General features: G+C 40.4%; 2 protein-coding genes across 3 annotated transcripts in view; both read left to right on the plus strand.

Moving 5' to 3' along the window:
• The first annotated feature begins 5,881 nt into the window (after positions 1 to 5,881).
• The window catches only part of LOC110450199, a 66,245-nt gene continuing 49,836 nt past the window's right edge, over positions 5,882 to 22,290 (plus strand). For both annotated transcript variants that reach the window (XM_021497516.1, XM_021497517.1), the window contains exon 1: positions 5,882 to 5,985. The gene's annotated coding sequence lies outside the window, so the exon portion shown is untranslated. The remainder of the gene's footprint in view (positions 5,986 to 22,290) is intronic.
• LOC110450201 (uncharacterized protein K02A2.6-like) lies at positions 9,020 to 11,794 on the plus strand. The gene has a single exon (XM_021497519.1). It carries the CDS (start codon positions 9,020 to 9,022, stop codon positions 11,792 to 11,794), a length of 2,775 nt encoding a protein of 924 aa, XP_021353194.1.

Consider the following 22,290-nt stretch of genomic DNA (forward strand, 5'->3'; position numbering starts at 1 on the left):
GAAGAGATAAACTAACTGCCCAACTAGTGGACGTATTTTTTTTACAAACCACACAAAACCTATCCCATGCAAATCTCATAAAATACACTTTCAGACTGGCAGAGGCAAACTTATTATTAAATTAAGATGTTGTCTGATTCTGCCCAGAATTGGTACATAGGTACAATTTTAACAGTTTCGAAAATGTCAGTTGCCATGGTAACGAAATGGAGGCCTCCGATTGATCGAAATTTAGCTGTTGTCTGATTCTGCCCAAACTTGTTTCAAAAGTGTTTTTAGGGATGCCAAACACAATGAAAACAGTTTCGAAAAGTTCAGTTGCCATGGTAACGAAAGGGAGGCTTCGGATTGGTCGAAATTTAGATTTTGTCGGATTCTGCCCAGAATTAGTACGTAGGGGTTTTAAGGGATGCAAAACACAATAGTAACAGTTTCGAAAATGTCAGTTGCCATGGTAACGAATTGGAAGCCTCTGATTGGTCGAAATTTAGATCGTTTGAGCAGATCAACTGCTTCGTCGCTGGTGGGATGTGATGACAGTGCATCGTCGACGTAAAAGTTTCTATTCACGAATTCCTTTACGTCACTGCCATACAGTCGTTCGCCTGCCTCTGCTGTCTTTCGGAGGCCATAAGTAGCAACAGCTGGCGATGGGCTGTTGCCAAAGACATGGACTCTCATCCTTAAATCAACCAGTTCCTAAGTTATGTCATTGTCCAAGTGCCATAGGAAACGTAAGTAATTCCTATCTTCTGGTCTCACCATGAAGCAATAGAACATCTTCTTGATGTCGGTTGTGACAGCAATGGCTTCTTTCCTGAATCTCATCAGTACACCAACTAAGCTATTTGTAAGGTCGGGACCGGTCAGTAGAACATCATTGAGTGAAGTTCCGTTGAATTTCGCCGATGAGTCGAACACACAGCGAATTTGGTCCCTTTTCCTCGGGTGTAACACCCCAAACAATGGCAAGTATCAGCATTCTTCACCTGGAACAAGTGGAGGAGCTAGTTCTGGATGCCCACTATCAAGAAATTCTTCCATGAAGCTATGAAAATGTTCCTTTTTCACTGCATCCCTTTTCAAGCTTGAATCCAAGTTCTTGGCTCGGTAGAGTGCCTGTGATCTGTTATGAGGAAGTTTAGATATTGACGTCCGGAAAGGAAGGGGTGCAATCCAATGGCCATCCTGTCCCTGATAACACTGATCATTCATCAGACTTAAGAAGGTTTTGTCCTCTATCTTCATTCCAGGTCTGTCATCTCCTTCGGTGCGAACGAAGATTGTAGAGCCTAGTGGATATCCAGTGTCCAGAGTAGATGTCTGGTTTGGGGACTCGTGCACATGAATTTTATTGTCACAAGGGGTGCATGCCTTTGGCGTGACGAGTACTACTACAGGTTTGACATTTCACTTCCTTTGGACAGTTACGACTGATGTGTTGTTTTGACCCCAAACATTTAAAGTAAAGTCCATGCTCCGATAACATCTGACGAAGGTCATGGAGAGGTTTTTGTCTAAATTGTCTACAGTCATTAAGTGAGTGACTGGAATTGTGAATAGGACAGCGGGTAGATTGCCCCTCATCTTGAGACACAACTGCTGTTTTGGCAGTAGAAATCTACGTACGCGAGACCGGCCTACTGTGTGTGATAGCCGAGATTTCAGTGTCGAATGAAAACCCTGGGTCATTTATCATCACAGCCAAATTGTTGACAAACTCAACGAAAAAGCTAAATGGTGGGTAGGGCACATTGTGGGACCTTTTGTATGTAGTAGCCCTCTCCCGCCACTTGTTCTGAACATGTTGTGGTAACTTGACAACCACAGGGTTAGCTCCGACTGATGTGTCATAATACGACAGTAGTCTCTCATACTTAGGATCGGTTTTGACCGACAGGATCTCGGAAAGAATGTCACCAAGTTCATATAGCTTTCTTATTTCTTTGAAAGTCACTTTAGGGAAGTTCTGTAGTTTCCGTTTTAGAGAGTCGTCGATAGTCTCAGCTCTACCATATCTCTCTTCTAGTCTGTTCCAAGTAAGCTGTAATCCTTTGCTGTAGTTGACTGTATTTGCATTCCGCATACTTGTAGCATGTCGACTGGACTCAGGACCCAACCATTTTATTAAGAGATCCATCTCTTCTGCAGCATTGACCTTCATATCACCCACGACAGAGTGGAAGGTTGCCTTCCAGCTGAGGAATGATTCAGGTTTGTCGTCAAACTTGGACAGTCTAGATCTGAGTAAGTCTTTCTTCAGCAAAAATTAAGAAAACCCTTCAAAGGATGGTGAAGGACAGATAGCTGGTGTCTCCTGAATCTGATCAATGATTACGATGATTCTGTTTCTCATTGGGATGCGGAATCTGACCTTGACATGTCAGATGACCTTCAGAGTCTTGGTGACCTTGACCTTGATGACCTTGACTGAAACAGTCTGGACTCCGGTGACCTAGGTGCAATTGACCATTCCAGAGAGGAGTGTGGACGTTTAATGTGGAATGTAAAGTCTGACCTTGACATGTTGGATGACCTTCAGAATCTAAATGACCTTGATGAATACTGGAACAGTCTCGACTCCGGTGTGTATGTGTATTTGACCATTCCAGAGAGGAGAGTGGGCATTCAGTGTGAGAGGGACTGGTTTCACTGAATGAAGTTCAAGGTCAGGTTGATTCGACGAATGATCCTGATGACCTTGTCTGTCATGTATGTGAATACTAGATCTAGACTTTACCTCGTCGATTTCCGAAATTTCATTATATATTGCCTGAAGTTCCTTCTTAGCCGAAAGGAGAGTCATACTTGCCTCGATCTCCGCTTTCTTTTTCATCAGTTCAGCTTCTTCTGTCACATAGTTCAATTTCACATGTGCAGCTTGAAGCTTAGCTTTCTGTTTTAACACCATTGAGGTTGTCCTGCTTGATGTTTTTGAATGTGTTCGTGAATGCACAGAAGTTGACTGTGATCGGCAATGTTCAATGTCTTTCTTCAACTGGGCAAGCGCAAATTCACATTTTCCTTTCACTGACCCCTGAATAAGTTGTTGGGATTGTAGTTCTCTAACACTCTCTTCTATATTCTTACGCACAAGAAATCCTGTGAGTTCTGTTGCTTGTTTGTCATATAATGCTATGAGTCTGTGTCTCATGAATGTGAGTTGATCTTTGTTTAATTCATCACTCCTTTAATACACTAAAAGTTCTTTTTCGAGTTCATGGTGAATGTTATTTAACTTTAATGTGTATTTGTGAACTTCTGATTCATATAGAGATGAAGCCTTTTCTGTTAATACATGCACTCTAACACCTGTTTCACTCTGAGTGTCTCTCGTTATTTCCATGTCTGTTGCCCTTAGTGAACTTAGGTTTCCTTGACTCCTCCAGTCCATGATGATACATCAACATATATCTTCAGTGTGGGACACACTTCCGGGTAAACCTTGTACGAGTCCTTTTACTGTTCTGCTTTCAGTGTGGGACACACGCAAATAATTACAACAGACAGCGTAACCTCATTGCCAAGTTTTATTCCGTGAATTGATGAATTAGCGAATTGGTAAAAGGCTACAACATACAAAAAATGTGACCTATTAGATTTAGGTACAAGCACATACGAACAAACTAAATCATATTTGAATTATAAGCAGTACACAGTACTACACACCTGGAATGGACATAAATCCCTGCGAAACCAAGTCACGAATGAAAATATGATCAGTCACCAAATACACACGAGTTTCCAATTAATATATATACTGCATACTATCAACACATTTCAATATATACCAGAAACCCATATCGCAACAGTAAACTTACACTTTGGTTGGCAACAGCTTATAATTGAAGAAAAATGTGAGGGTCTCACTGTGGCAGAAACCATGCCTCTGAAAAAACGTAAAGAAAACAAGATTTCCACAAAGGGATATAACTCTTGTGTAACTCTAAAAGTTCACCTTTCATCACTAAGTTACTAAAGGGGAGTAATACCCCTCAACACTAAGTAACTTTGATTAAATTAATTCATATGAAGTAAATAATTAAAAGATGTGATAAAAATTCAATAATATACTTAGCAATACATATATAGACTCGTTTTGCAGATATTGATCTCACGTTTTAAAAAATGTAATCAATTTGTGCCATACTGCTATTATTTTCACCTGACAGATGCTTACAGGTGAGTTACAGGTAAAATTTTAACTTCTGTCATATAATGAGCTAAACAAAACATTTAAAATCATAATTTGTTGTTAATTTCTTCATTGGTATGTAGAACATGCATTTCTTTTACCATCAGTAAGTTACAGGTTGATTTGGTACATGAATAAGCCAGGTAAATTAACGAGTTTTTTCCAGGTATTCGTCAAAAGAGCAAAGATGTTTTCTACAAACAACTTTCGTAAAATATACGATCTGTTGGAATACAACATCGCTGTAGAATAGTTGAAAATAGTTAACTGGTGCCGCAGAAGTATCCATGATACGTGTTGGGCCGACATGTTCAGTAAAATCACGTAAAACTCTGTCGGTCTCAATTTTTTTTTCACTTTGAAAAGTCTGCCATTACGTAGGCATCACTGGGTAATCAAACCCTTCAAATTCTTCATCGTCGTCAATATCGCCAAAGATATTCCCAAATTGTTGTTCCAATCAAACTCTTTCAGCCATGTTAATGTCTCACAAGTCAAAATTCCCGACGGTATCGACCTCTTCATCGCCAGACAACTCTGAGTCTGATCCAGTGTCCGCCATTTTGCGGCGTTCCAAAATGAAAGTTGAAAATCCGCCAAATAACATGATTTTTTTTCGGAATTCATTCATGCAATCAATGTAAACTCCAGAGACAGCCCTAAAGTAAATCAATTCAGGGTTCCCCTCGATTGACCAATCACGTATGAGCTGTCGCTAATTTTAATTTATCTGAGACCGGAATTTCGGTCTGTAGTGTTGACGGGGTTATGTCCCTTAACCCTTTCACCACGGCAGACCGGAAAACCGGTCTAGGGGACAAAAAATAGATGCATGCATCAAAGATAGACAATAAAACATCACAACAAAAGTTATGGTAATGCACAGTTTCTCGAAAAGGGATCTTTGGAAAGCATAGCGAACATTATTTTAAATGTGTGTCATGATTTTTTTTTAAAAATCACACCGATGGAAATGTCTTTCTGGGAAAGTTCAAATGATGACGTTCCGGAGTAAAGGACTCACACAACTAAATCAGCCAATCAGCAAGTGTTTCATACGTTTGTAGTTCATATCTGAAATAAGTTCCGGCTAATAACTGGGCCACTGAAGGAGTTAAATAAGGAACTGATGACAGATTTTTAGATAAATGAAATGTTCAGGTATTTAACTTTTGAAAAATATATACTTTTGATATATTTCCATGTCTGTGTGCGGATTTGCACAGGGGCAAAATGTCTGGGGGCGTTTCTGTTTTCGGTCACCGGTTTTGCTTGTAAACTTCCGGTTGTCAACTTCTTGGCGCTCTGACACTCCAATATGCCACTAAACCTACCAAAAAAGTCATTTTGTAGCCTTTGCAAGGTATGTATTTATGAATCTAGACAGTTGTCACTAGTCTTGAACTTCAAATATTAAAGTTATTAGCTAAAATGTTTGGTAATAACATATAGTAAATGATTTAGTTGTGTGAGTCCTAAAGTTATCATCGCTTGGCTCTTTTATTATAGTACTTCGATATGCTCCCTAAAGAAAATAATACAAATGTATATAATGAGGGAATCATTCTATAAAATCAGTTAGATTTTTTCTCTATTTATTGTATTAGTATTGTGAAAAACAAAATGTAAAAAGATACTTCTTTTAAAAAACACACCATTGTTTGAAGAAACTAGGATAATGTCTGCTCCCATCGACCTTGACCTCTCATTTGTTGATATATCCATAGCGCCATGGCAAGGTTTCAGAAAGATGAACTAGGTTAAGGTGATCCCACCCCAGGATCTTTGTGGTATGTATCAATTTACTTTTATATAGGCGAGGAAGAAAACATAATATATACTCAATCGATTCGGTTATTATTTTCAAGACGAATTATTCAAACAGCTTAGATTGTTTGTCGATTATTTTTGACAGCTCTTCCCAAATGATTCACCAACCAGCCAATGGCGTCGTTGATGCGAAACAGATGTGCATGCTTGCGTGTATAAATAGGATGTATATGCTTATGTTACCAGACCGAACTGCTATAATATTTTTTTTTGAACGAGGTAAAGCCTGAGAAGAGCGTAGCCTTTGCTCACCTGTGACATAACGTTATCGTCTAGTCATAGGTTTCCGCGCGTTATATTTGCCCGCGCAGCCATTTGATCAAGCTATATCTCGTTACTACGTGACCTGCTGGACACTACACAATGCTATTTTAGATGTTAGTCCATTGTCTGTAAACTAACACAAAAATTCCAGAAGTTCGTCCGGAAAACATAAGAATCAATCAACACGCATAAATATGCAGTTTTGCTTATATTTATAATATACTTTTTATCTTGCTCAAAATTAACCCTTACCTTAAATAACAGTGATATATTTCAAACATGAGCCAGTCTTTTTTTGTAGTCTGACAAACGTACAAAAATGTTGTATGCAAATGAGGCCACGTCTCCTCGCATTTTTTTTTCAACTTCCAAAGAGCGAAGGAGGCATTCTTAAATCGATAAACACTGTTTGCAATGAATCGTTAACCTTGTAATGCAATGAACTGCCAATTTTCACCAATTTTAACAGAATAAAATGAGAAGTAACTTACCATCAACCAAAACTGATATAAGAACAGTTGCACATAAAATTTATATCAGATTCTATTATAACTAAATAAATAAAGTAAATAAATTTATAAATTTAGATGGATTCGTTCGTTTAAAACAAAAAAAATGTGAAATCTTTGAAAATCTGTTTTGATAGTTTATTTTTTATTTGATGATCAAAGACATTTTTTTTATACCAAACGAAGCGTTTGTTCGTGCAGGCCACTATGAGGATTTTTTTTAGTGTATTTGAGTTATCATCCTTTGAACACTAAATAAAAATAGACACACGGAAATATATGATGGCTATATCCGATGGGAAGAGATTTGTTAAAAATTGTTTGTTGTGTTTTTTTTTATTACAGTTTTATGTTGCTAGTTGTTTGTTTCCATAAGTAGATTGATGACAGTCATCCGTAATTACAACAGTTTTCTACCAATACGAGTACGAAATCGCAGCTGCTTCTTAAGTGCTGGGAAACCAACAACACGGGGATATATGATTGATATACTTTACGTATAAGCTTTTGTGTGAAAGATCTTGCTTTTTTAATTTTGTTTTGCACCTATTAGAAATAAGATATAGATTTACAGAGTACAGACAGTACAGCTTAATACTAATACTATCCGTCCGCGCATAATACTAGTCACGATATAGAACTCTCCTGTATGGAGGTCAATAAAAGCAGTCTTGAGTTTACTACCAAACATGGCTGTTGTTCAGTTTCTTCTGAGGTCACAGAAACCCACATACACGACATAACAAGGCGACGAGGACTGGTGAAGACCAAAGAAACTGAAACAGTAATGGTAGATGTCTACAAACTGATCAAAACAAGGTGGTAAGGCCAGTGCATGTCACAGAAAGCGTCCGAGACGTACTTTCGTTTTCAACCACGTGATATCGAGCGGATCCGAAAGGGGCGACTCGAGTATTTTATCATTCGCAATTTAGTCCAAACCAAGTGACAGGACGTATCGGGCGAATAGATACATTAGATCAAGTTAATGAAAACTGGGACTCGTATAGTGAAAGACTAGAACAGTACTTCATCTGTAACGATGTCAAAGCGGAAAAGAAAGTTGCCGCGCTTTTAAGCCTCGTGGGTGGCAATACATACCAACTCTTGAGAGGGCTTACAGCACCTAGAAAACCGTCGGAAGAGACATTTGATCGGTTATTAGCACTATTGAAATCACATTTTAGTCCTAAACCACTAGTTATCGCCGAAAGATTCCGTTTCCATAAGAGGGAACAAAAGGAAGGTGAAAGTATTAGGGACTATTTGGCAGCAATTAGAAAGCTATCAGAATACTGTGAATTTGGTGAAACCTTGAATGACTCTCTCCGCGATCGGTTAGTATGTGGTCTCAGAAGTGAGAATATACAGCGAAAATTATTGTCGGAAGCTACGCTAACATATGAAACCGCAGTAGAGCTGTCAACCGCAATGGAAACTGCGCAACGCGATGCCACTGAACTTCGTGGTAATACAAACACTGTACACAAAATTCATGTAAATAAAGGACAGAAATATCAACACAAGTCTGAAAAATCCCCACAATTCCCTGCAAAGAAAAATAACTCTAACAAGAAATGTTTTCGATGCACAAAAACTGGCCATGACCCAGACAAGTGTTTTTACAAGAATTCAACCTGTCATGCATGTGGTAAGGAAGGCCATATAGTTAAGGCATGTTTCAGCAAGGGAAAGGATGGAGGAAACAGGAAAGTCCATTACATGAAGAATGACAACTCCGATGATGAGTATAATCAGATAGCGTCGTTGTTTATCAATACCGCAAGCACTGGTAAGGCACCGATAACTTTAACACCACACATAAATGGTCATGAACTCAAAATGGAACTAGACACTGGTTCCGCTGTGTCGGTAATCACAGAGAAAACTTTCAAAGACAGTCTACAGGGCAATGTGAGAGACTTAAAAAAAACTAAGGTGTGTTTAAAGACCTACTCAGGTGAGAAATTAGACACCGTGGGAATTGCGATTGTGAAAGTTGACCATAATGGCCAGCAACGCGACCTTGACCTCTTTGTAGTCAAAAAGGGAAGCAACCCTTTATTCGGTCGTGAATGGATTAGGGAAATTACACTGGATTGGGTCGCAATAAAGGCAGTCACAACACATGGAAATGATGACAAAACCCCAGGGTTAAAAGGTAAACTAGATCAGCTACTACAGGATCACAAGTCCGTTTTTCCCGGACGACTGGGGCAAAATGAAGGACATCAAAGCAAAACTTAATCTCAAGCCGGATGCTGTGCCAAAATTTTGTAAGTCCCGACCCGTACCTTACGCAATCCGACCTAAAGTGGAGGCAGAGATCAATCGTTTAGTTGAGGAGAATGTGTTGACCAAAGTAACCTACAGTGAATGGGCGACTCCAATTGTTCCGGTTATTAAGAAAGACGGTTCCGTCCGTATATGTGGCGATTTTAAGGGAACAGTCAACCCGCGACTGGAAGTTGACCAGTACCCGTTACCAAAAACCAGAGATATATTCGCATCACTTGTCGGTGGTCAAAAATTTTCAAAACTAGACTTACAACACGCATACCTTCAAATGGAAGTGTGTGAGGAATCAAAACCGATTTTGACGGTTAACACTGAGAAAGGTCTGTATCAGTTCAACAGACTGGTGTATGGCATTGCATCGGCACCAGCAATTTGGCAACGTGCCATGGATACTGTGCTACAGGGAATCCCTGGAACCCAATGCATCATTGACGACATGTTGATCACAGGAGACTCTGATAAGGAGCACCTAAGAAACCTCAAGGCTGTTCTAGAACGTCTAGACCAGTATGGTTTGCGCCTCAAGAAGGAAAAATGCGAGTTTTTCAAAACAAAGGTCTCATTCTGTGGACATGAGATAGATGCCGAGGGACTACATAAGTCAGAAACGAAAGTAAAAGCGATGAATGAGGCACCAGCGCCCCGGGATGTGTCAGAACTTAGAGCATTTCTTGGGCTCGTAAACTACTACGGAAGATTCATTCCGAATCTGGCAGCTGTCCTGCATCCTCTACACGAACTCTTACAGAAGGACCACAAGTGGCACTGGAGTGAATCGTGTCAGGCAGCATTTGCGGAGGTCAAAGGCCTTGTGACGTCAAAGGAAGTCCTCACGCACTACGACCCAGAGAAACCTGTCAGACTAGCATGCGACGCATCTCCTAAAGGACTGGGAGCTGTACTTTCGCACGTCATGAACGATGGAAGTGAGAGACCTATTGCTTATGCTTCGAGATCGCTCAACAAAGCCGAGCGAAACTATTCACAAATAGACAAAGAAGCATTAGGACTAGTCTGGGGAGTGAAGTACTTCTATAACTACATTTTCGGAAGGAAGTTCACACTGATAACTGACCATAAGCCGTTAGTTTCGATCTTCAAACCCGACAAGAGCATCCCAGGGATGACCGCAGCTCGTATGCAGAGATACGCATTGTTTCTATCAGGTGTACACTATGACATTGAATACAAAAGCACTACAGCACATGGAAACGCTGATTGCTTATCGCGTCTACCGCTAACGACACAAGGAAGTGGAGATGATGAAGATGACGAAAAGGCTCTCCACTCACTGCATGTTTCGCAGTTAGAACACTTACCTGTTACCGAAACTCAGGTTCGACGAGAAACAGCTCGCGATCCGACTATGAGTCGAGTACTCAACGCAGCGCAATATGGCTGGAAAGAATTCCCCGACGAGGAACTGAAAATGAAACCCTACACCAGGAGGAGTTCAGGAATCACATTACATGAAGGATGCCTACTATGGGGCATGAGAGTCATCATACCACCCAAACTACGTGACGACGTTCTACGAGAACTTCATGAGGGACATATTGGGGTGGTACGCATGAAAGCACTAGCTCGAAGCTACGTGTGGTGGCCCGGTATAGATGAGGCTATTGAAAACATTGGCAAAAGTTGTGCAGGTTGCCAGGAGGTGAAATCTGCACCACCTAGAGCACCACTCCATCCATGGGAGTGGCCATCAACACCTTGGGAAAGGATCCATATAGACTTTGCTGGACCGTTTATGGACTCTATGTTCTTGATCGTTGTTGATGCTCATTCGAAATGGCCAGAAGTAGTTCCCATGCGAACTACGACAGCAGAGAAAACAGTAGATGTTCTAAGGAACATATTCGCTAGGAACGGAGTACCGCGCCAAGTTGTTAGTGATAATGGCCCACAGTTTGTGTCCGAGCACTTCAAAAACTTTATGAAATTGAACGGGGTCAAACACATTACATCAGCACCCTACCATCCGAGTAGCAATGGGCTCGCGGAACGTTTTGTACAAACCTTCAAGGTAGCTATGAAGTCTAGCAGGAAAGACGGCGGCTCAACACAGAAGAATCTCGCAAAGTTTCTTCTCGCATATCGAAACTCGCCTCATGCTACGACCAACGAGACGCCCTCCAAGCTATTTATGGGAAGATATCTGACGACTCGACTTGACTTGTTGCGTCCAGACACAAGACGACGAGTGGACAAACAACAAGATAAAATGCGAGAAATCAGGACGCGACTGCGCTTATTCGAAGTAGGAGAAAAAGTGTCGGTACGCGATTATCGGGGTAACCGCAAGTGGTTATCAGGTAAAATTTCCGAACAGACCGGACCTGTTTCGTATAGAGTCGAAATCGCACCAGGAATCCTGTGGCGACGTCATGTTGACCAAATCAGAAACGCGCAAATTCCAGCATCTCCACTGCCGGAATACACCATGTCGAAATCTTGCAAGCCAGCAGTGTGCCGGAATATTGAACCGATTGTGTTACCTCAAACAGACACACCATCACGTAACGTGTCTGCGCGTCAGGATCATCGTGCTGTCGAGAAACACTCAGAGGCACCACTTGTGGTTCCTAATCAACCAGAGACACCAAGGGTTCCACGTCCAATAGTTGCACCCTTAGTTCGACCGCGAAGGAACATTCAGCAACCAAAGAAGTTTGATGACTTTGTGCGTTATTGACTGGTTAATGTTTATTACCGTGACACACTGGGTTAAAACGGGCATAATAATCCCTAGTGTGATCACAGGAACCAGAAAGGTTTCTTTGTTAAAAAAAAATGTTATGATTTTGTTATTTTCAATGTTCAGAATAGAAATTATTATTATTATTTTCTAAGTTCAGGAGAAGTGTATAAACTTTATAAAGGTAATATAAAGTATCCATTGACAACTTACATTAGTAACAAAAAAACCCACATTTAAGGCTTGTAAAAGGCATTTAAAAAGCTAGAAGGGAGGAATTGTAGTGTATAAGACATTCCGGATATTACTATCCGTCCGCGCATAATACTAGTCACGATATAGAACTCTCCTGTATGGAGGTCAATAAAAGCAGTCTTGAGTTTACTACCAAACATGGCTGTTGTTCAGTTTCTTCTGAGGTCACAGAAACCCACATACACGACAATACCCGGCATCTTCTGCCCTGGCCGGGTATCAAATTGATCCTATGCCTTGTAATGGAGCAAGCCAAGTGGTAATCACACCAGCGCATCAGCATTAACTGATAGCACATGGGTTCGCATCAAAACACTGGTTTGAATATAAACAATTTCTTTGCTCAATACTAACAAGATCTATATCAACAGTAATCTAGCTGGTCAACATTTAGTATCACATATTTAAAATCACAATATTCCATTGTTACATTAATTAGATTAATAAGAAAATGATGACATAATACAAATACAATAAGGTAAATTAATATCCCCAGCCCAGGAGTCCTGTACTGTGAAATGTGATAAACTTGGTTGACATAATTGGAAATAAAATCAGAGGAATAATGTTGGTTAAATTGACCCTGCATGGTTGTGAACACTTGAGGATTGCTTAGAAATTACATATTAGCTGTCGCATTGGTAAATGATTGCATGGTATGAAATTTTTCCTCAAAGTCTGTTTGGGTGTTTCTACATAACGGTAGACAGCATCACTGGCCCATAGTCCTAATGTTTTAATCATATAAATAGGGACACCCAGCTTGGAAAGCCAAGATGCTCCCCTGTGGGGGAAAGAGTGAATTTTAAGATTACTTGCATGAACTCCTGCTGTGTGTAAACATGAATCAAGTTTGTTTCTAAATTACATGTAAGTTAACGCCCCATTTCTGTCATTGAGGAGGAGCGGACCCAATGGGTCAGCCATTGGTGACTGAACTAATATAACAAAGCTTGGAGACATGGCACAACACACTGTCTGAGGTGATGCGAGGCAACAGAACTTCCACTTGCTTTTCCCTAAACTGAATGGTCTTTGTCTTCTGCAAGGATAATATATACCGCAAGTCACTCGATGGGTTAAAGGATCCCTGGGTAACAGTTATGTTACCTGGACGGAGCAATCCAAAGAAGGCTGCCAGACAGGCAAACCAGAAGGAAAAATCACTAAGGCAAGTCCAAGATAGACTAATATTTTACTTTAAACGACTTCTTCTTAATAACCGAAAGGCCTAGGGTGTCGATATTTGGCCAGAAGCAAACTGTGATGAAGGGCTACCAAGTTTGTTCAAATGAATGACCTTCAATTATATTCAAGGTCACAGGGGTCAATTGTCTTAAAAAACCCTCTAAACAACTTCTTCTGAATAACCAAAATGCCCAGGGTGATGATATTTGGCCAGTAGCATGCTGAGATAAAGGGCTACAAAGTTTGTTCAAATCAATGACCTTCACCCATATTCAAGGTCACAGGGGTCAAATATGTTAAATTTTTAAAAAAACTTCTTCTCAATAACAAAATGCCCAGGGTGATGATATTTGCCAGTAGCATGCTGAGATGAAGGGATACAAAGTTTGTTAAAATGAATGACCTTCACCCATATTCAAGGTCACATTGGTCAAATATGTAAAAAATAAATAAACAACTTCTTTTGAATAACCAAAATGCCCAGGGTGATGAAAATTGGCCAGTAGCATGCTGGGGTAAAGGGCTATCAAGTTTGTTCAAATGAATGACCTTCGCCTATATTCAAAGTCACAGGGGTCAAATATGTGAAAAACATTAACGACTTCTTCTGAATAACCAAAATGCACAGGGTGATGATATTGGGCCTGTAGCATGCTGGGATGAAGGGCTACCAAGTTTGTTCAAATGAATAACCTTGACCCACTTTCAAGGTCACATGGGTCTAATATGTTAAAATTTTGAAACGACTTCTTCTCAATAACAAAAATGCCCAGGGTACTGATAATGGACCTGTAGCATGCTGGAATAAAGGGCTACCAAGTTTGTTCAAATAAATGACCTTGACCCACTTTTAAGGTCACAGGGGTCAAATGTCGTAAAATCTTCAAACAACATCTTACCAATAACCCAAAGGCCAAGGGTACTGATATTAGGCCTGTAGCATGCTGGGATAAAGGGCTACCAAGTTTGTTCAAATAAATGACCTTGACCCACGTTCAAGGTCACAGGGGTCATATGTCGTAAAATCTTCAAACACCATCTTCTCAATAACCCAAAGGCCCAGGGTACTGATATTGTGCTTGTAGCATGCTGGGAGGAAGGGCTGCAAAGTTTGTTCAAATGAATGACCTTCAATTATATTCAAGGTCACAGGGGTCAATTGTCTTAAAAAACCCTTTAAACAACTTCTTCTGAATAACCAAAATGCCCAGGGTACTGATATTGGGCATGTAGCATGCTGAGATAAGGGGTACCAAGTTTGTTCACATGAATGACCTTGACCTACTTTCAAGGTCACAGGGGTCAAATGTTTTAAAATCTTCAAACAATTTCTTCTCAATAACCAAAAGGCCCAGGGTACTGAAATTGGGCCTGTAGCATGCTAGGATGAAGGGCTACCAAGTTTGTTCAAATGAATGACCTTCACCCGCTTTCAACCTAATGTCCTTGTTCAACATTCAAGGTCACAGGCGTCATATATTTAAATCTTTTAATAGGTTCCCATGAATCAAACACTGATATTCTGCCTGTAGCTGTATTTTAGTCCACTTTTAAGATTACAAGTGTAAGATTGATACCTGGTGAGCGATGCAGGCCCATTGGGCCTCTTGTATAACAATGTCCGACAAGAGTACCGATTAAAATAGGCGATCCCAATGTCCTAGACAGTATTTTCAACCTCGATGACTTTCTGGGGCTCAACATTGCAGGTAAATGCAAGTTTTAATTCACCCACCAGCACCGCAGCCAGCATGTAGTTTGGTGCCATCTTATACAATTAGCAAGGGGACATCACTCTAACAGTATTACAGCAGTTAGGTAAAGCAACATAATATATATACAAAGGAAGCACAGTAGTGTAGTGGTAGGACGCCGGGCTCGTGACCGAAGGGTTGCAGGTTTGAGGCACGGCACTGTGTTGTATCTTTGAGCAAGATACTTTACTCCGCTTGTTCCAGTCTACTCAGTTGTGTATGACTATGTGGTTAGGCAGTGCTAGAATTGTTGAATGCTACCTGTGAGCGCCGAAATGGCAGCACCGGCTGTATGCTCCCAGGGAGTTGAGAAAGATATTAGCTGGTTGCAAAGGCCCTATAACCAAGGATAATAATTTGTGAACTGCTTTGAGACGACCTACTAACTAGGTTGTGATAAAGCTGTTTATAAGAACCACGAATTATCATTATTATTATATATATGTGTATCTATGCAAAATATAATTTATTACTAAATTACCACTATTGATCTCCTGTGTTAAGTTAAATTCTGCCTAAAATGTCGTTAATTTATCAAGTTTACGTAACGAGGGCATTCGAAATTTGAAATAACCACCATGATGGAAACTTCATCTCTTCCGTTTATAGGCTAGGTCATTCTTCTATATATGGGTGTCATGACCCATTATGGATATTGTAGTTAAAGATGGCGGCATCAGTAGAAATATATTTGTCCATGAAGCCATATATAGGAATGGATAATTGAGATAACACCTTGTGTAATTTGTCATGGCGGTTGTTTCTTTCTTTTTTCAAGACAGACTTGGATAGTTTAATGAAAGAGTTATTTTATTCAACAATTATGCATTATTTTGATATTATCATATGTTTACTCAGAATATGAGTGTTTTTGCATATTTGATAACTTCTGACCACTCCTGATATCACTTCCGGTCACCCGTGTGATAAGTTTCTCGTAATGCACCCCCCCATGCGATAACAATTCTCGTAATGCACCCCCTGTTCGGAACACCTCTACTTCTGTATTGGATATGGGAAGCGCCAGAAGCGTTCCGAGTAAAATCCGGATTTACGCTGTCAGTTGGTTTTTTGCTTAGACAGTGTGTTGAGCAGTCGTCAACAAACAAAATGTCAACAAACAAAATGTCAACAAACCAGGGAGAGGAAATACTTAATTCTCTAGCGACTAGAATACTTGAACACTTGGACTAATAATTACTGACAGCAGCGATTTGAAACGATATTTATTCAGAATTGACTGAATATCATCTTGTAATAATCTGTTTCTGTTGACTTGATTTTTTGTTACTTGAACATATAATAAAAAGTTTATAATATGACCATTTTGATATCATATCCCTTATCAGCCCTCGGTCCCGATATCAGCCCTCGGGGCCTTTGCTCGGGCTGATATCGGGACTCTCGGGCTGATAATAACCTCTAAATATTATACTCATATGAGACATTAATTATATGTAATCTTAAAGCTTGGACACTTTTTAGTTGGCATAGGACCGATTTGTAGCTCTACGTAATCGCAGCTTAGTACAGCTATAATTGTGTTATTTCGAGGTATTATGGTATAAATCTTAATTATTTTTTCTTTATATATTTTATGCCAAAAAATTCCAAATTCAGATTGATTTTGATATACTTACTTGGATGTACGTAAGTCTAATAAAAGTAAAATTTCTGTCTGGAACCAGTACTAGAAAAAATTCAGAGAATTCTGTAACCCCAGAAAATATACTGTGATAGAATGCTATGCATGTTCCGGAAGAAGGTGAATCAATGTCAATCAATTGACCATTTTGTAACTAATGAAGGAAGGACTGTAGCTTCGGAGATCAAAGAGATGATTAGAGACCAGATAGTCTACTGATTAAAAGTGTGATTACTTATAATTAGACACTCTGCAGACCCAACACTAGAATGTGTGATAGCGATATGTAGGGCCTCAGATATAGAGGCACATAACAGGAATAACAAGGCAAGCTTGACCTCTTGATTTACAGGTTTGAAATGGAAAAATACCAACACTGTAAAATTCATACTCGACACAGGTGCAGAGGCAAATGTCATGCTTTTGAAATGTTCCAACAAAAATATGAAAGCTTGAGAGACTGAATGCAGTATTATCAGTGGACAAGATAAATATGTATTGGATGAATACGAATAATATGTGTGTCCCTGTCAAGAACTTTTATATGTGTTTATATACGGTAATGTCAAGCGACCGTACTGCATTAGTGGTGTGCTACCTTTGAAAAAGGAGTCACGAATTACCTCCCTTTACAGAACTTTGAGGTGGAGATAGATAAGGAATTCAGCTTGGGCTGGGAAGAGTGCGGAAAGACTGTGAACATGGTGGAACTCCTGATTTCCGAGGATGCGAAACACAAGTCACAAGTAGACTAAGTATAACCAGAGCATTTACAGGTCCAAGGAACTCTGTTATATGTGATACCCATGTTTGACTGTGTTTTTATGTGTTCAATGCACGACGCATTGGATCCCCGTGGGTCATTGTGACACTTGTAGGTGAGGTTATAGTTTGCGCCACACAAACGTGTCTCGTATTGTTATGTGTATGATGTTATGATTATGTTGTTGATTTTATAAACCTCATAGCTAAGTACACTAACACACACCAAGCAATCCCTCATAGCTAAGCACACTAATACACACCAAGCAATACCTCAAAGCTAAGTACACTAACACACACCAAGCAATCCCACATAACTAAGTACACTAACACACACCAAGCAATCCCTCAAAGCTAAGTACACTAGTACACACCAAGCAATCCCTCATAACTCATAGCTAAGTACAACACACACCAAGCAATCCCTCATAGCCAAGTACACTAACACACACAAAGCAATCCCTCATAGCTAAGTACACTAACACACCCCAAGCAATCCCTCAAAGCTAAGTACACTAACACACACCAAGCAATCCCTCACAGCTAAGTACACTAACACACACCAAGCAATCCCACATAACTAAGTACACTAACACACACCAAGCAATCCCTCAGAGCTAAGTAAGTACATTAACACACACCAAGCAATCCCTCAAAGCTAAGTACACTAGTACACACCAAGCAATCCCTCATAGCTAAGTACAACACACACCAAGCAATCCCTCATAGCTAAGTAAGCACATTAACACACACCAAGCAATCCCTCAAAGCTAAGTACACTAGTACACACCAAGCAATCCCTCATAACTCATAGCTAAGTACAACACACACCAAGCAATCCCTCATAGCCAAGTACACTAACACACACAAAGCAATCCCTCATAGCTAAGTACACTAATACACGCCAAGCAATCCCTCAAAGCTAAGTACACTAACACACACCAAGCAATCCCTCATAGCTAAGTACACTAATACACACCAAGCAATCCCTCAAAGCTAAGTACACTAACACACACCAAGCAATCCCTCATAACTAAGTACACTAACACACACCAAGCAATCCGTCATAGCTAAGTACATTAACACACACCAAGCAATCCCTCAAAGCTAAGTACATTAACACACACCAAGCAATCCCTCAAAGCTAAGTACATTAACACACACCAAGCAATCCCTCAAAGCTAAGTACATTAACACACACCAAGCAATCCCTCATAGCCAAGTACACTAACACACACAAAGCAATCCCTCATAGCTAAGTACCCTAACACACACAAAGCAAATCCTCATAGCTGAGGACACTAACACACACAAAGCAATCCCTCATAGCTAAGTACACTAACACACACAAAGCAATCCCTCATAGATAAGTACACTAACACACTCAAAGCAAATCCTCATAGCCAAGTACACTAACACACACAAAGCAATCCCTCAGAGATAAGTACACTAACACACACCAAGCAATCCCTCATAGCCAAGTACACTAACACCCACAAAGCAATCCCTCAGAGATAAGTACACTAATACACACCAAGCAAGCCGTCATAACTAAGAACACTAACACACACCAAGCAATCCCTCAGAACTAAGTACACTAACACACACCACACACCAAGCAATCCGTCATAACTAAGTACAACACACACCAAGCAATCCGTCATAACTACGTACACTAACACACACCAAGCAATCCGTCATAACTAAGTACAACACACACCAAGCACTAACACACACCAAGCAATCCGTCATAGCTAAGTAAATTAACACACACCAAGCAATCCCTCTCAAAGCAAATCCTCATAGCCAAGTACACTAACACCCACAAAGCAATCCCTCATAGCTAAGTAAGTACATTAACACACACCAAGCAATCCCTCATAGCTAAGAACAGTAACACACACCAAGCAATCCCTCTCAAAGCAAATCCTCATAGCCAAGTACACTAACACACACAAAGCAACCCCTCATAGCTAAGTACATTAACACCCACAAAGCAATCCCTCAGAGATAAGTACACAAACACACACCAAGCAATCCCTCATAGATAAGTACACTAACACGCTCAAAGCAAATCCTCATAGCCAAGTACACTAACACACACAAAGCTATCCCTCATAGATAAGTACACTAACACGCTCAAAGCAAATCCTCATAGCCAAGTACACTAACACCCACAAAGCAATCCCTCAGAGATAAGTACTCTAACACACACCAAGCAATCCGTCATAACTAAGTACACTAACAAACACCAAGCAATCCCTCATAACTAAATACACTAACACACACCAAGCAATCCGTCATAGCTAAGGACACTAGTACACACCAAGCAATCCCTTATAGATAAGTACAACACCCGCCAAGCAATCCCTCATAGCTAAGAACAGTAACACACACCAAGCAATCCCTCAAAGCTAAGTACATTAACACACACCAAGCAATCCCTCAGAACTAAGTACACTAACACACACCGAGCAATCCGTCATAGCTAAGTACACTCGTACACACCAAGCAATCCCTCATAGCTAAGTAAGTACATTAACACACACCAAGCAATCCCTCCTAGCTAAGTACACTAACACACACGAAGCAATCCCTCATAGCTAAGTACCCTAACACACACAAAGCAAATCCTCATAGCCAAGTACACTAACACACACAAAGCGATCCCTCATAGCTAAGTACACTAGTACACACCAAGCAATCCCTCATAGCTAAGTACAACACCCACCAAGCAATCCCTCATAGCTAAGTACATTAACACACACAAAGCAATCCCTCATAGCTAAGTACACTAATACACACCAAGCAATCCGTCATAACTAAGTACACTAACACACACCAAGCAATCCGTCATAGCTAAGTACATTAACACACACCAAGCAATCCCTCTAAGTACACTAACACACACAAAGCAATCCCTCAAAGCTAAGTACACTAGTACACACCAAGCAATCCGTCATAACTAAGTACATTAACACACACCAAGCAATCCCTCTAAGTACACTAACACACACAAAGCAATCCCTCAAAGCTAAGTACACTAGTACACACCAAGCAATCCGTCATAACTAAGTACATTAACACACACCAAGCAATCCCTCTAAGTACACTAACACACACAAAGCAATCCCTCAAAGCTAAGTACACTAGTACACACCAAGCAATCCGTCATAACTAAGTACATTAACACACACCAAGCAATCCCTCTAAGTACACTAACACACACAAAGCAATCCCTCAAAGCTAAGTACACTAGTACACACCAAGCAATCCGTCATAACTAAGTACATTAACACACACCAAGCAATCCCTCATAACTAAGTACACTAACAAACACCAAGCAATCCCTCATAACTAAGTACAACACACACCAAGCAATCCCTCATAGCTAAGTAAGTACACTAACACACACCAAGCAATCCCTCAAAGCTAAGTACACTAACACACACCAAGAAATCCCTCATAACTAAGTACAACACACCCCAAGCAGTCCCTCATAACTAAGTACACTAACACACACCAAGCACTCCCTCATAGCAAAGTACAACACACACAAAGCAATCCGTCATAACTAAGTACAACACACACCAAGAAATCCTTCATAGCTAAGTACACTAACACACACAAAGCAATCCCTCATAGCTAAGTACAACACACACCAAGCAGTCCCTCATAGCTAAGTACACTAGTACACACCAAGCAATCCTTCATAGCTAAGGACACTAACACACACCAAGCAATCCCTCATAACTAAGGACAACACACACCAAGCAATCCTTCATAGCTAAGGACACTAACACACACCAAGCAATCCCTCACAGCAAAGTACAACACACACCAAGCAATCCCTCATAACTAATTACAACACACACCAAGCAATCCCTCATAACTAAGGACAACACACACCAAGCAATCCTTCATAGCTAAGTACACTAACCCACACCAAGCAATCCCTCATAACTAAGTACACTAACACACACCAAGCACTCCCTCATAGCAAAGTACAACACACACCACCCAATCCGTCATAACTAAGTACAACACACACCAAGCGATCCTTCATAGCTAAGAACACTAACACACACCAAGCAATCCCTCATAGCAAAGTACAACACACACCAAGCAATCCGTCATAACTAAGTACAACACACACCAAGCAATCCTTCATAGCTAAGTACACTAACACACACCAAGCAATCCCTCATAGCTAAGAACACTAACACACACCAAGCAATCCCTCACAGCAAAGTACAACACACACCAAGCAATCCGTCATAGCTAAGTACACTAACACACACCAAGCAAGCCCTCATAGCTAAGTACACTAACACACACCAAGCAATCCCTCATAACTAAGTACAACACACACCAAGCAGTCCCTCATAACTAAGTACACTAACACACACCAAGCAATCCTTCATAGCTAAGTACACTAACACACACCAAGCAAACCCTCATAGCTAAGTACAACACACACCAAGCAATCCCTCATAGCTAAGTACACTAACACACACCAAGCAATTCCTCATAACTAAGTACACTAACACACACCAAGTGTGACTACTAAGGCTACAAAGTATGCTGCTGCGCTTACAGAGATACCAGATAAACATACATAGCTGATAATATGACCAGAGCCCACCTGTAACCTACCCACTGGACACGCATCAGAAATTAACAAAGAGTTGACATCATACATGGATTAGTCAGTGCCACAGCAGGAGTCATTGATCTACAGCTCGGAACTCTAAAGGCTGGCCAACAGTGATATCTGACACATCCAAACCAGTTCCACCATACTGATCCATGACAGATGAACTGAGGCTGAAGGACTATTTTTTTTATAGGGGGAAGTTGATTATCCTGAAACAACTCCAATGCAAGAT

Source organism: Mizuhopecten yessoensis, unplaced genomic scaffold (genome assembly GCF_002113885.1).
Source record: "Mizuhopecten yessoensis strain PY_sf001 unplaced genomic scaffold, ASM211388v2 scaffold5099, whole genome shotgun sequence".
NCBI classification, from domain to species: Eukaryota; Metazoa; Mollusca; class Bivalvia; order Pectinida; family Pectinidae; genus Mizuhopecten; species Mizuhopecten yessoensis.

Excerpts from the sequence above, each read along its gene's own strand:
- LOC110450201 (XM_021497519.1), top strand. The coding sequence starts at position 9,020 with ATGAAGGACATCAAAGCAAAACTTAATCTCAAGCCGGATGCTGTGCCA.